This window comes from Boleophthalmus pectinirostris, unplaced genomic scaffold (assembly GCF_026225935.1).
Source record: "Boleophthalmus pectinirostris isolate CB_2022bp ecotype Guang Dong unplaced genomic scaffold, ASM2622593v1 HiC_scaffold_3, whole genome shotgun sequence".
Lineage (NCBI taxonomy): Eukaryota > Metazoa > Chordata > Actinopteri > Gobiiformes > Gobiidae > Boleophthalmus > Boleophthalmus pectinirostris.
In genome coordinates, this window is record NW_026571299.1 from 3,700,049 (window position 1) to 3,716,061 (window position 16,013).

At 41.6% G+C, this 16,013-nt stretch overlaps 2 protein-coding genes across 2 annotated transcripts in view; both read right to left on the reverse strand.

The window, feature by feature from the left end:
- The window catches only part of mtss1 (MTSS I-BAR domain containing 1), a 145,645-nt gene extending 141,945 nt beyond the window's left edge, over positions 1–3,700 (reverse strand). Inside the window, exon 1 of the mRNA XM_055160134.1 lies at positions 2,914–3,700. Within this exon, the coding sequence (XP_055016109.1) occupies positions 2,914–2,985 (72 nt within the window). The 5' untranslated portion in view covers positions 2,986–3,700. The remainder of the gene's footprint in view (positions 1–2,913) is intronic.
- A 3,383-nt stretch (positions 3,701–7,083) lies between these two features.
- Positions 7,084–16,013, reverse strand: part of LOC110153173 (scavenger receptor cysteine-rich type 1 protein M130-like) — a 38,670-nt gene continuing 29,740 nt past the window's right edge. The window contains exons 11-15 of the mRNA XM_055160074.1: positions 14,771–15,049; positions 14,345–14,677; positions 13,828–14,154; positions 11,255–11,362; positions 7,084–7,265 (exon numbers count right to left, since the gene is read on the reverse strand). Coding sequence (XP_055016049.1) covers positions 7,237–7,265; positions 11,255–11,362; positions 13,828–14,154; positions 14,345–14,677; positions 14,771–15,049 — 1,076 coding nt within the window. The 3' untranslated portion in view covers positions 7,084–7,236. The remainder of the gene's footprint in view (positions 7,266–11,254; positions 11,363–13,827; positions 14,155–14,344; positions 14,678–14,770; positions 15,050–16,013) is intronic.

The following is a 16,013-nucleotide window of genomic DNA, read 5'->3' on the forward strand; positions in this document are numbered from 1 at the left end:
GTTAATTCTTCCGACGATCGATTAAGAAAATTTCATCGAATGTCCATCCCTATTATGAACAACCTGAAACTTTAAGAAAAATCTAATTTCAACACAATGTTTTAACATGAACTTGTATGTAAATAGAAATAAGTCAATTTTTGTTGGAAAATTCCTGCACTCGGCTCCACTTTTCTCATGTTGGACATTTTTCTGATGAGGGTGTCACGGTCAACAGTCAAAACGATCGTCCTTTAAGAGCGTTTGGAAAGAGACAAGTCTTCATTTGTGCTGCTCTGGTGGGAGGAGCCACGTACAGAGACGCTGTTGTGATAAACACCGCAGAAAATTAACAATATTTTAATAGAAAATATAGTTACAATATTTTTGTAGAAAATCAGCCGAGGGCCAGATTAAAGGTCTTGGAGGGCTGGATCCAGCCCCCGGGCCGTATGTTTGACACCCCTGGTCTATAACGTTTCTATTAACTGTGTGGGGAGATGACGTTCGATTAGTTTCGTTCGCTCACGTCACCTGACGCTCATGAGGGAGAAAAAGACAAGGCTCAAGTCCAGCCGCAAGAGAGTTGGTCCCGAGAAAAAAAATATATATATACTAGTACTGCTGTAGTTTGGCAGCATTTTGTCTTCAGGCGTATGTTTTTTTTATGTTTTACAAAAATACTTTCACTTTCATTTCCGTGGAACCGTGCCGGTGATTCCATGGATTCCAAATACTATCACTGTAAAGGTGCATTGTGTAACTTTTCTGTTCGAGGGTCTGTCACCGTCTTGTTTCTACGGATACGTCATTGCTCTGCCTGGAATGTTCCACAGTGTGACATTAAACAGCTCTACTTTACATTTATTTAATTTAGGGCTGAATGATTTTAAGAAAATATTTATCAATTTTTCTGAGAGATATTTCAATTTCAAGTCAAGTTTTAGTGCTCATGAACATTTGCAAATATTAGGGATGTGACAATAACCGAAATATCGTGATATCGTATCGTCAAAGTTCTCACAATAATATCGTGGTCCATCACAATATATCGGATCAACAAGTTTCTTTGCTTAAATGAAGAGTTATGGTGCAGCAATAGATAAAAAAAACACAGAGGGAACTACATAGACCATGATCCTTTGCTCCATTTCAGTGCAGACGACAAGAAGAAATAACAGTTCTAACATTTTTAAGTCTTAGTTCTATGGGTTAAGTCTTGTCAAGGCATTTTAAGAGGAAAAAAAAAAAAATTGCATATTAACAGTTTTGCCTCCACAAAATATCGCAATAAATATCGTACCGTGAGATGTGTAGCGTGAAAATATCGTACAGAGAGATTTAGATATTGTTACATCCCTAATCGTGAGTTTTCCCACGATATCGCAATAAATATCGTATCGTGAGATTCATACTGTGACGATATCATATTGTGAGACTCGGATATCGTTACACCCCTAGTAAACATCATACAACATTACATCATTCTCGACTCCCGACGATTTGACGCTGGACCATTTACACACATTTGTTTACGTTTTACAGAAACAAAACTTGAAACCACATGACTCATTTGCATAAACTATAAGCTCTGAAAAAACAGCTCGCTCCTTGTGCGCTGATACGGTTCAGCTTCTGTCGGACTAAAGGACACGACTCAGCGGAATATGAGTGTTCTTTCTGTGACAGAGGGGTGTTCTGCTGATGGTGAGTCTGTTCTGTGTTTCTGTCGCGTTGGAGACGGTTCATGTTAAACTTTTCAGAGATTATACGTCAAAGTCGTACTAAATCATTTTGGTAATACGATAATACTGTATATCAACGATATCAAAGTCTCATGATACAATATCCTCACGGTACGATATTTATTGCGACATCGCGGAAAAGTTCATGATTAGAGATGTAACGATACCCAAATCTCTCTGTATATTTTCACGATACACATCTCACGGTACATGATGTATTTATTGCGATATTTCGCGGAGGCTAAACAGCGAAAACTGTTAATACGCGACTTCTTTTTCCTCTTAAAACACCTTGACAAGACTTAATCCAAAAAACTAAGACTGTAAACTGTTATTTCTTCTTGTCATTTGCACTGAAATGGAGCAAAGGATCATGGTCTATGTAGTTCCCTCTGTGTTATTCTAGCTATTGCTGCACCATAACACTTGTAATTCGATATATTGTGACGGTCCACGATATTATTGTGAGAACTTTTGACGATACGATATCACGATATTTTGGTTATTGTTACATCCCGATTATATATATCCCAGTAAAATCCTGAGAAGGTTTAACGGTATCAGAATTTGGATACCGCCGAGATGCATATCGTGAAAATATCGTACCGAGAAATTTGGACACGGTTACGTCATCCCGACCGGTTTCGTCAAAATATGAGACTTTGTTGAGTTCTCGGTCCAAGGGTTAGTCCTGATTTAGTCCATATCATTGATTTTTTTGTTTTGTTTGCATAGGCCTGTGGGATAAAGGTCACCCCAAACATGACAAGAAAGTGCACATTTTCAGACAGAACATTACTTCCCCGGTTCTTGTTTCTATGGATACGTCATTTCTCGGCATGAAATGTTCCGTAGTGCGACATTAAACAGCTCCAACTTTACGTTTATTTAATTACCAGTAGTTTTAGAGCTCAAAAAACCTAGGACGGGGTCGCCTCTCCGCAGAAGTGACCCGTACCGAACTGTAACTTGGTCCGGTTTGGTTTCCACGGAGATGGACAGGTTTAAAGCCACACTGCGAAACATTCCAGAAACAATAACAATAAAATAACATCTCGATAAAGAAGAATTTCATGGACTTTCCACTAAAAAAGTTACACAATTACGCTTTTAACTTAAAATATGTTTAAAATTGTTGTGTTTTTGGGACTAAAATAATAAATTTAAGTACGTAAGTCTAATTTCTTACCTTCATATCGTTCATGATGAGTTGGAAGAGCCCTCCCAAGGCGCTGCATTCTTTCTCTATTCCCGCATCCATTTTTCCACCGCGTTGGAGAAAAAAAAAAAAAAACACACACACCTCCAAAAAGTAGCCCAAAAAAAAACTTTAACCAAAGTTTGTGAACAGCCCCAAACCTTGAATCAATGAGGGCTTTTTATGCCACGGAAAAGCGGGGAGGGGGGGGTAAAGCGAACGCACCACCCCCGGGCTAAAGTCCACTCCAAACGGTGCCAAAATCAGCGATGGATAAACGAGGAAAGAAAAAAAAAAAAAAAAAAAAAAAACGCACTCGCACCAGGCAAAATTCGGATAAAACGCGCGTCAACCTATGCTAATCCCTGGCCACGTGTTTAAACCCCGCAAAAACCACCGCATCGTGACGGGATTTACGCAAAACAACGCGCGCAAAAAGAGAAGTTTAGCCCAATTTGGCGCAGCGTCCCGGCGGCGGCTACAGGCTAATGGCTAACAGCAGCAAACGCGAAACCCGGAGACCTGTGACTGTGGCTCTCCGCGCTGCCCTTTCCGCGTCCCGATCCGAGCCGAAACGAGCTCCGGAGGTAGAATCCAAACGTCGCGGAGAAGGAGGAGGGCGGCGGCGGCGTGCGCAGTCCGAGCGTGCGGCCGAGGACGGGGCGGTGTTCGCGCGGAGAGGAGCCGCCGTGGCGTAGGTCGGTCCCCGCCGGGGTTTGTGTTTTTGGTCCGCTGGGAGTCCGAGCCCGAAGTGAATGAGCGGAGGGAGGACGCGTCGAGCGCACGGGAGTCAACACAAACACGTGGACAGGACTTCCGGACGGGTTTTTCGCAGTAAAAGCGCAAGCGGAAGTCACCGGGAGTTGCATTTCAAAAGGAAAGTTGGTTCGTTTGTTTTTGTTTTTTGTTTTTTTTCACTTTAGCAATTAAATTGTGTTCATTTTATTTTTATTTATAATTTTATAACATGTTACATTTGCATTCATATGTCTTATTTGCTATCTTTTTGCTACTTATTTAGAATTATTTTACAATTTATATATTTTTTTGTTCTTTGTTGTTATATTTATTGTGATGTTTGAGCTGCTGTGTCCAAATAATTTCCCTTGTGGATCAGTAAAGTTTGTTTAAGTCTAAGTCTAATGTCCTCTGTAATGGACGCCGGGGACATTTTGGTGTTAAATCCATGTGATGTTAACAACCAAACAAAAACAACTTTTTTGATGACCAACATCTTTGACAAGCTTCTACACTCACCTCAAAAAGTTTTTAGGCTCCCTTTTAATGTATTATTATTATTATTATTATTATTATTATATAAAAATTATATCTTTTGTGATTTTCTCTCTATTTGTAGGTAAATGAACTCCTTAGATTTTGTTCATTTTATTTGTATTTATAATTTTATAACATGATACATTTACATTTATATAATTATGTCTTATTTGACACCTGCCTCTTGCTCTTTTTTGCTACTTATTTAGAATTATTTTACAATTTATATATTTTTTTTGTTCTTTGTTGTTATTATATTTATTGTGATGTGTGAGCTGCTGTGTCCAAATAATTTCCCTTGTGGATCAATAAAGTTTGTTTAAGTCTAAGTCTAATGTCCTCTGTAATGGACGCCGGGGATATTTTGGTGTTAAATCCATGTGACTTTAACAACCAAACAAGAGAAAAAGTGTATTGCAATATATTTTTTTGTGATTTTCTCTTTATTTGGAGGTAAACGAACACCTTAGCATTTATGGCAAAGGAAACATTCAATTTGTCAACTGGACAAAAGTTTATTTGGTTGAATATGTTTTGCACCTCATCCAAGCTGCTTCTTCTGTTTCTGTTTTTTTTTTATTTTTTATTGAATTTTTCCTTTGCCATGGATTCTACCTGGACGATTGAGGGATTTTTCACACCTTAGCATTTAGATTTTGTTTATTTTATTTTGATTTATAATTTTATAACATGTCCTCTGTAATGGACGCCAGGGACATTTTGGTGTTAAATCCATGTGAACTTTTTTGATGATCAACATCTCTGTCAAGCTTCTGCCACTGTGGAACCAACCTGGACCACTGCATCCTGCTCAACTTTAAGTATTAATAACCTAAAATTCATGCATTTATTCTTCTATTTTGAAATTTGAGAGTACTACTAATACTAAAACATACAATACACACATACCAGATGTCCTATAATTCTTCACAAACACATTAAACTTGCGATTTATTGATGCTTTTCTTGTAACTTTTTCACTGGCAGCTTCATGTGGCTTTTTATAAGTAAACACTGCCACCTTGTGTTGTGTTTGAAGAAGGCAGTGGGTACTTTTGACTTTTACTTTACTGCGTTTGAGAGCAGGTATTTGTACTTTCTGTTTCACCACATTTTTGAACAGGACTAAAAAGCGAAAGTGTGGTTTATTAAAATTATAGTTTGAGACCTGCTGAAAAGACCGAGGAGTTTATTTTGAATGTCTGATTTTCTAGGTATTTTTGAGCTATAAAATCACCTGTAATTGACAAAATGTGAAGTAAATCTGTTTAATGTCACACTGTGGAACATTCCAGGCAGAACACATGTGATATAAGAAGCTGAAAAGTGCACAAAACAGTTCCTGAACTTCACCTTGAGGGAAAAAGACAGTGTTGGGCCCCATCAAAACGCAAATCTACAGAGAAACTATGTCAGTGATTTGTGCTTCGTTTGTGCTGTTTTCGTTTTTCAGATATTAACGATTCTTTTATAGGTCAAATTGGGGTCGGCCGGCCCACGGGAAACTTCAAAATGCTCTAAAACGACACAAAATGGACTCAATCGTTTGTGGTGTTTTGTGCCGCAAAAAGTTTCGTTTGCGCGATTATGATTCTTAAGATATTCACAGTTTTATTTGGGGATATTTTGGATAAATATCATCAAAACAGGCAGAAAATCATACGGAACATTTGTATTTGGTTTGTGCTGTGACTATTTTCATTTGTGCGAGTATATTTCTGAAATTGTTCATTATTATTTTGAGGAAATTATATGAAGTCGTTTCCAAACAGCTGACGGCGGCGGCTTTCGTAAACCTCCGCAAAACGAGTGAAGCTAAACGATCTGAGGCCGTGGAAAAGCCTGAATCAGTCTTTACGAACTTGCTTTCGATTCATATTTTATATAATACAGACTTTTCCACAGCCTCAGACCGTTTCTCTTCACCAGTTTTGCGGAGTTCATATAATTTCCGCAAAAATAATACCGTATTTTTTCGGACTACATTGGGATTTCTACACGATATCACACAGCGGCGTTCGGTTCCCAAATTCAGTGCGGCAAGACAAGACATTTTAACAATAAATTTGAATGAACCCACTTGTCGATCGCTGTTGTAGCTCCTTGTTGTGCCATTTCTCCGTTTTTACCCTCTGCTGCAAACTTAAACACGCAGTCTTGATCTTGATCGATGTTTCTTCTTCTCCATAAATAAAGTCTGTGAAGTGATGACGTATTTTTGACAATAAAGTCGCGTCTGTGAATTCGTATTCGTACTGACGAAAGCGTAATCGTAAATTTTCATTTCGTGATTGTAATTCTTGACGTCGTAACTTTTCAATTCGTGTTCTGATGGATAAAATACACACAATATATTTTATGTACGACTGGACTCATTTGAGAGTTTACCAGATATTTATTTTATGCGCAACTACAGACAAATACGCACGGATTTCTGTTCTATGCGCGCGAATATTTCTGAAAGCTTTCTTACTCCATAGTTTTAGAGGTTTTTGAAGCTTCCTGGGGGCTGCCATGACCCCAATTTGATCTATAAAATAATCGTTAATATCTCAAAAACGAAAACAGCACAAATGAAACTTCTTGCAGCACAAACGATTGACAGTTTTTGTGTAGATGTGCGTTTAGTGGGGGGCCAACTTCGTGGAGGTACATTCTATAGATACATCGAAGTGACGCCACGCTGGCAGTGTTCTACATGTATCTCTATGGTAGAATGTTCAGCAGTTACCGTGGAAACACAATGCACACATTCGCAAACGCTGTTAAAAAAAAACCAAAAACCTTTATTGACCCACAAGAGAAAATACATGGACACAGATATTCACATTAAATTCATGTTCATGTTCAAATCTAACAGAGTTTCAGACGGAGCAGTGCCTCCAGTTAGCTTCACACCTCCAGGGAAAGTCCAAGACGTCGGCCGCAAAGTATCAACAGAACAGAAACACGATTCAACTCATTCTTATATTTACACGGACGAACCCGACCCAAAGTCCACGGATCTGAACAGGTCTGAATCCAGATCCACTCACAGCCTCACTCCAGCGCCCCCTGATGGCTCTGACCTGAAACAACACAACACACCACATCACAGACAGTCTGAACCAGGTCTGAACCAGGTCTGAACCAGGTCTGAACCAGGTCTAAACCAGGTCTGAACCAGGACTAAACCAGGTCTGAACCAGGTCTGAACCAGGTCTGAACCAGGTCTGAAACCAGGTCTAAACCAGAACCAGGTCTGAACCAGGTCCTAAACAGGTCTAAACCAGGTCTGAACCAGGTCTGAACCAGGTCTGAAAACCACTGAACAGGTCTGAACCAGGACTAAACCAGGACTAACCAGGTCTGAACCAGGTCTAAACCAGGTCTGAACCAGGACTAAACCAACACTGAAACTAGGACTAAACCAGGTCTGAACCAGGTCTGAAACCAGGTCTGAAACCAAGGACTAAACCAGGTCTGAACCAGGTCTGAACCAGGTCTAACCAGGAACCAGGTCTAAACCAGGTCTAAACAGGACTAAACCAGGACTAGGTCTGAACCAGGTCTGAACCAGGTCTGAACCAGGTCTAAAAACCAGGTCTGAACCAGGTCTGAACCAGGTCTGAACAGGTCTGAACCAGGACTAAACCAGGTCTGAACCAGGACTAAACCAGGACTAAACCAGGTCTGAACCAGGTCTAAACCAGGTCTGAACCAGGACTAAACCAACACTAAACTAGGACTAAACCAGGTCTGAACCAGGTCTGAAACCAGGACTCTGAACCAGGTCTGAACGCAGGACTAAACCAGGTCTGAACCAGGTCTGAAACCAGGTCTGAACCAGGTCTAAACCAGGTCTGAACCAGGACTAAACCAGGACTAAACCAGGACTGAACCAGGTCTGAACCAGGTCTGAACCAGGACTAAACCAGGTCTGAACCAGGTCTGAACCAGGACTAAACCAGGAACCCAGGACTAAACCAGGAACTAAACCAGGACTGAACCAGGTCTAAACCAGGTCTGAACCAGGACTAAACCAGGTCTGAACCAGGTCTGAACCAGGTCTGAACCAGGTCCTGAACCAGGACTAAACCAGGTCTGAACCAGGTCTGAAACCAGGACTCCCAGGACTGAAACCAGGTCTAAACCAGGACTAAACCAAGACCAGGTCTGAACCAGGTCTAACCAGGTCTGAACCAGGACAAACCAGGACTGAACCAGGAACCAGGTAAACCAGGTCTAACCAGGTCTAACCAGGTCTGAAACCAGGAACCCAGGACTAAACCAGGACTGAACCTAAAGGACTAACCAGGTCTGAAACCAGGACTAAACAGGAACCAGGTCTGAACCAGGTCTGAAAGGTAACCAGGTCTAAACCAGGTCTAAACCAGGACTAAACCAGGTCTGAACCAGGTCACCAGGTCTGAACCAGGTCTGAAACCAGGACTGAACAGGACTAAACCAGGACTAAACCAGGACTGAACCAGGACTAAAACCAGGACTAAACCAGGACTAAACCAGGACTAAACCAGGACTAAACCAGGACTCTAACCAGGACTAAACCAGGTCTGAACCAGGACTAAACCAGGACTAAACAGGACTAAAAACCAGGTCTAACCAGGTCTAACCAGGACTAAACCAGGTCTAAACCAGGACTAAAACCAGGACTAAACCAGGTCTAAACCAGGACTAAACCAGGACTAAACCAGGACTAAAACCAGGACTAAACCAGGACTCCAGGACTAACCAGGACTAAACCAGGTCTGAACCAGGACTAAACCAGGTCTGAACCAGGACTAAACCAGGTCTGAACCAGGACTAAACCAGGACTAAACCAGGACTAAACCAGAACCAGGACTAAACCAGGTCTAACCAGGACTAAACCAGGTAAAACCAGGTAAACCAGGTCTGAAACCAGAACCAGTCTAAACCAGGTCTAAACCAGGACTAAACCAGGTCTAAACCAGGTCTGAAACCAGGACTGAAACCAGGACTAAACCAGGACTAAACCAGGACTAAACCAGGTCTAACCAGGTCTAAACCAGGTCTAAACTGAACCAGGAACCTAGGTCTAAACCAGGACTGAACCAGGACTAAACCAGGTCTAAACCAGGTCTGAACCAGGTCTAAACCAGGACTAAACTAAACCAGGTCTGAACGCAGGTAAACCAGGACTAAACCAGGACTAAACCAGGACTAAACCAGGACTAAACCAGACTGAAACCAGGTCTAAACCAGGTCTAAACCAGGACTAAACCAGGTATAAACCACTAAACCAGGACTGAACCAGGTCTAAACCAGGACTAAACCAGGTCTAAACCAGGAACTAAACCAGGACTAAACCAGGTCTAAACCAGGAACTGAACCACTGGTCTAAACCAGGAACCAGGACTAAACCAGGACTAAACCAGGTCTAAACCAGGACTAAAAGGACTAAACCAGGACTAAACCAGGACTAAACCAGGACTAAACCAGGAAACCAGGACTAACCAGGTCTAAACAGGTCTAACCAGGACTAAACCAGGACTAAAACCAAAACCAGGTCTAAACCAGGTCTAAACCAGGACTAACCAGGTCTAAACCAGGACTAAACCAGGTCTAAACCAGGACTAACCAGGTCCTAAACCAGGACTAAACCAGGACTAAACCAGGACTAAACCAGGTCTAAACAGGTCTAAACCAGGACTAAACCAGGACTAAACCAGGTCTAAACCAGGACTAAACCAGGACTAAACAGGACTAACCAAGGAACCAGAAACCACCAAGGACTAAACCAGGNCAGTAGTAGTACTTACAGTAGTAGTACTTGCAGTAGTAGCAGTAGTAGTACTTACAGTAGTAGTACTTACAGTAGTAGTACTTGCAGTAGTAGTACTTGCAGTAGTAGTACTTACAGTAGTAGTACTTGCAGTAGTAGTACTTACAGTAGTAGTACTTGCAGTAGTAGTACTTACAGTAGTAGTACTTGCAGTAGTAGTACTTACAGTAGTAGTACTTACAGTAGTAGTACTTGCAGTAGTAGTACTTACAGTAGTAGTAGTAGTACTTGCAGTAGTAGTACTTACAGTAGTAGTACTTACAGTAGTAGTACTTGCAGTAGTAGTACTTACAGTAGTAGTACATAGTAGTAGTAGTACTTGCAGTAGTAGTACTTGCAGTAGTAGTACTTAGTAGTAGTAGTAGTACTTGCAGTAGTAGTACTTGCAGTAGTAGTACTAGTAGTAGCAGTAGTAGTACTTACAGTAGTAGTACTGCAGTAGTAGTACGTAGTAGTACTTGCAGTAGTAGTACTTGCAGTAGTAGTACTTGCAGTAGTAGTACAGTAGTAGTACAGTAGTAGTACTTGCAGTAGTAGTATTGCAGTAGTAGTACAGTAGTATACCAGTAGTAGTACTTACAGTACTTACAGTAGTAGTACTTGCAGTAGTAGTAGTACTTACAGTAGTAGTATTACAGTAGTAGTATTGCAGTAGTAGCATTACAGTAGTAGTAGTAGTAGTTAGTGCAGTAGTAGTACTTAGTACAGTAGTAGTAGTAGTAGTACTTGTACTACAGTAGTAGTACTTGCAGTAGTAGTACTTACAGTTAGTAGTACTTTACAGTAGTAGTACTTACAGTAGTAGTATTACAGTAGTAGTATTGCAGTAGTAGCAGTAGTATTACAGTAGTAGTACTTACAGTACAGTAGTAGTATTACAGTAGTAGTATTGCAGTAGTAGTACAGTAGTATTACAGTAGTAGTACTACAGTAGTAGTACTTACAGTAGTAGTACTTGCAGTAGTAGTACTTGCAGTAGTAGTACTTACAGTAGTAGTACTTACAGTAGTACAGTAGTAGTATTACAGTAGTAGTACAGTAGTAGTACTTACAGTAGTAGTAGTATTACAGTAGTAGTACTTGCAGTAGTAGTACTTACAGTAGTAGTACTTACAGTAGTAGTACTTGCAGTAGTAGTACTTAGTAGTACTTGCAGTAGTAGTACAGTAGTAGTACTTACAGTAGTAGTACTTACAGTAGTAGTACTTGCAGTAGTAGTATTGCAGTAGTAGTACTTGCAGTAGTAGTACTTACAGTAGTAGTACTTACAGTAGTAGTACTTGCAGTAGTAGTACAGGGGGATGTACATGAGCTTCAACAGTAGAAGGACCAAGACTCTGATGAGAAGATCTGAGTTTCGAGCTGCAGAAGAAGAAATCACAAAAACCTGAAACAATATTTCACACTTTGTGTGTGTTTAATGTGTGTGTGTTTAATGTGTGTGTGTGTGTGTTTAATGTGTGTGTGTGTGTTTAATGTGTGTGTGTTTAATGTGTGTGTGTGTGTGTGTGTGTGTTTAATGTGTGTGTGTTTAATGTGTGTGTGTGTGTTTAAATTTGTGTTTAATGTGTGTGTGTGTGTTTAATGTGTGTGTGTGTGTGTGTGTTTAATGTGTGTGTGTGTGTGTGTTTAATGTGTGTGTGTGTTTAATGTGTGTGTGTGTTTATGTGTGTGTGTGTGTGTGTGTGTGTGTGTGTGTGTGTTTTTATGTGTGTGTGTGTTTAATGTGTGTGTGTGTTTAATGTGTTGTGTGTGTGTGTGTTGTGTGTGTGTGTGTGTGTGTGTGTGTGTGTGTGTGTGTGTGTGTGTGTTTAATGTGTGTGTGTGTGTGTTTAATGTGTGTGGTGTTTAAATGTGTGTGTGTGTGTGTGTGTGTTTAATGTGTGTGTTGTGTTAATGTGTGTGTGTGTGTGTTTTAATGTGTGTGTGTGTGTTTAATGTGTTGTGTGTGTTAATGTGTGTGTGTGTGTTTAATGTGTGTGTGTGTTTAATGTGTGTGTGTGTGTGTTTAATGTGTGTGTGTGTGTGTTTAATGTGTGTGTGTGTGTGTGTGTGTGTGTGTTTAATGTGTGTGTGTTTAATGTGTGTGTGTGTGTTGTGTGTGTGTGTGTGTTTAATGTTAATGTGTGTGTGTGTGTGTTTAATGTTTAATGTGTGTGTGTGTGTGTTTAATGTGTGTGTGTGTGTGTGTGTGTTTAATATGTGTGTGTGTGTGTGTGTGTGTGTTTAATGTGTGTGTGTGTTTAATGTGTGTGTGTGTGTTTAATGTGTGTGTGTGTGTGTGGTGTGTGTGTGTAATGTGTGTGTGTGTTTAATGTGTGTGTGTGTGTGTTTAATTGTGTGTGTGTGTGTGTGTGTTTAATGTGTGTGTGTGTGTGTGTGTGTGTGTTTAATGTGTGTGTGTGTGTGTTTAATGTGTGTGTGTGTGTGTGTGTGTGTGTGTTTAATGTGTGTGTGTGTTTGTGTGTGTGTGTGTGTGTGTGTGTGTGTTTAATGTGTGTGTGTGTGTGTGTGTGTGTGTTTAATGTGTGTGTGTGTGTTTAATGTGTGTGTGTGTGTGTGTGTGTGTGTTTAATATGTGTGTGTGTGTGTGTGTGTTTATGTGTGTGTGTGTGTGTGTGTGTGTGTTTAGTGTGTGTGTGTGTTTAATGTGTGTGTGTGTGTGTGTGTGTTGTGTGAATGTGTGTGTGTGTGTTTAATGTGTGTGTGTGTGTGTGTGTGTGTTTAATGTGTGTGTGTGTGTTTAATGTGTGTGTGTGTGTGTGTGTGTTTATGTGTGTGTTTTGTGTGTGTGTGTTGTGTGTGTGTGTGTGTGTGTGTGTTTAATGTGTGTGTGTGTGTGTGTGTGTGTGTGTGTTTAATGTGTGTGTGTGTGTTTAATGTGTGTGTGTGTGTGTGTGTGTGTGTGTGTGTGTGTGTGTGTGTGTGTGTGTGTGTGTTTAATGTGTGTGTGTGTGTTTAATGTGTGTGTGTGTGTGTGTGTGTGTGTTTAATGTGTGTGTGTGTGTTTAATGTGTGTGTGTGTGTGTGTGTGTGTTTAATGTGTGTGTGTGTGTGTGTGTGTGTGTGTGTTAATGTGTGTGTGTGTTTAATGTGTGTGTGTGTGTGTGTGTGTGTGTGTGTGTGTGATGAATGTTTTTGTGTTTATGTCGTGTTTTTTGTCGTCAATCTGCCAATGAAACGACAGGTGAAAATGATCGAACACGACAAAACTCTGGCACATTTCCAGCTGCACTAACACATGTTGATCCATGTGCACTGTCCCATTTTACTGTTCACATGTGACGTTCACAGTCTGTTGTTTTCTCTTCTATTGTTTTTACTACAACTTCACTTTACACAGGAAATGTCGGCTCCTGGTCTCTGATTTTATAAAATACATTTCCCCCAAAAGTGCGACTTGTATATGTTATAGTTCTAGATGAATGTATTTTTTCTTCTTCATTACACAGTTTTTGGCTGCTGTGACTTACAGAACATAAGGCCTAATTGGGCTCCACAAAATGAACAAAAACAACCACAGTCGTCTTGTCCCAGAAATATGATTCAAGTCATTTTTGGGAAAAATATTAAACCCGAATCCACACGTCACATTTAGTCGAGATTCTTCTCTATTTTTCCAACATTGACATGATTGACATCCTCAAAGCTCCTGACAGATTTGAAAGACGTCTCCTCGCCCTGAGCCTGCACCAGCTCCGCTCCAGCAGCAGCGCTCTGATTGGTCAGAAGTGAGCATGAGCTGTGAAGCTGCTTCGTAGCACCACTTGTCCAGAGACGCTCGTGTGCGGCTTCTTGTGTGCGAGTAAGAGTGTTTCTGTACTTACCTCCCAGAGAGAGCTGGAGGGTGGGGCTCTGAGAGGAGAAGCTGTGGTTGAACACCTGCAGGTGGTAAACACAGGTGTAGTTTCCTTTGTGGGCGGGGCCAGTGTCAGAGAACAGGAAGTATGCGGAGTGATTGACAGCGGGCAGGGTGTGGTTCTGAGCGAGGGGCGCAGTGGGAGAGAGGAGCTGGAAGGATCCTCCAGGGTACTGTGGCTCCACAGAGCATTTGACCTCGAACTTTGACCCCAGCAGCACCCGGACCCCCTGCTGCTGGAGCTCAGATTCCCCGTCAGACACAGACAGGGAGATGTTTGGACGATACAGTAAATCTGTCAAGAGAGGAGACTGGACGTCATATCTGCTACAGTCTTCTGAGGCAACTACAAATAATCCTCTGAGAGGAACAACTGAGAGGAACATCTAAAACATCTGAGAGGAACATCTAAAACATCTGAGAGGAACAAACTCTGAGAAAACATCTGAAAGGTGAGGATGAAGCAGAGAATCTGAGACTGTTACCTGAACACACAACCTCCAGGCCTGAGTCTGAGGAGCTGCGGTTTATAGCATCGACATCCATAAAATTCCAGAGACCTAAGACACACTCTCTCACTGCAGACGTCTTCACACAGTCAGTTATGATGTTCCACACAAGACTCTGTGGAAAACCGTCTCTTATGTCTCCAGAAACAGCAGAGCCACAGTCCAGGTCTCTGCACACAGCAGCTGTGGCCTGAGGGCCCCAGAGGCTCCAAATATCACCTTCATTAAACACTCGTCTCCACTCTCCTCTGTGTTTCACCTCCACAGTCCCAGCACAGCGACTGGCTCCTCCCACCAGCCTGAGCGGCTCTGAACACACAAGAGACAGAGTTAGCCCCGCCCCTTTACCTGAGCACTGAAGCCCCGCCCCTTTACCTGAGCACTGAAGCCCCGCCCCTTTACCTGAGCAGGTGAGGTTGACAGTGGCTCCAGAGGAGCAGGTCCTTGAGTGGGAGCGGGGACAGTCCATCAGAGCAGACTCATGACCCTCACAGTGGAACATCTGCCCCAGAGGAGAGAGCGCCCCCTGGAGGAGAGAAGGAGCCCCACAGTCCAGCTCCCTGCACAGCACCTCTGCACTCTGCAGGTCCAAGGCCCCTTCACAGACACTGGTCCAGGACTGGTCCCAGATCTGCACTGATCCTGAGCACAGACTGGGCCCTGAGTCCAGACGCACCGAGTCTGTGGACACATGTGACATCATCACTGCAGGTAATGCTGCGACGTCACTGCGTCTGCTCTGGACACTCTGACATTAACATCAGGTGCAGTGGAGCAGACTGAGGGCAGGTGTGCTGCGTTCAGTGAATTGCAAGAATTGTAAAAATAATAATAATAATAATCAGTCAGAGACATCAACCTGGTCCCATGAGGCGTCGGTGGGTCAGTTCATCACCACAGAAACAGTTTATGAGGAGTCCAGCCCATATCACATGATCATTATATCCACAATATAATGTGTGTATGTGTACAGGCCCATGAACATTTGTGTGATGTTGGTCACACATGAGACGTCTGTGTTTACTAGTGTGGAACTAAAATATCATTTTTCATGAGTTGTGTATGTGTTCGTTGTGTGACTGTAGATCAGTGTGTTGTGTTTCACCAGAAAAACAAGAATGGAAATTATTTTAGTTCCAATTAGAATTTTAACGGCTACACTGAAAGAGAAAGGAACTGTTATAAATAGTGATTATCTGGAAAACTATTAATATTTTACTGTACAAATGCATAGAATTATAAATAGATAATAATTTTTCTGAGTTATGAACAAAAAAGACATATTTGACCTTGGTTACGTTGACCTTCAAGTGACCTTGACCGGTTTCAACCTGTAACATTCAGTGAACCTGGTTATGTGTGTGCCAACTTGTGTGATGATTGGATGAATATTTTAGGCTGCAGATGGTTCAGAAATCGCAGAAATTGCCAAATCCTTTATCATGACGCGACCTTTCAACTGACCCGTGTGACCTCAAATGACCTCGGATCATCACCAAACCTTTTTTTTTTGCGGCATCGAGCACGAGGGCTTAAAACACGAAACAAATTTGGTGACAATATGTTCATAAATGACGGAATTATGATGGGTGGACACACACACACACACACACACACACACACACACACACACACACACACACAC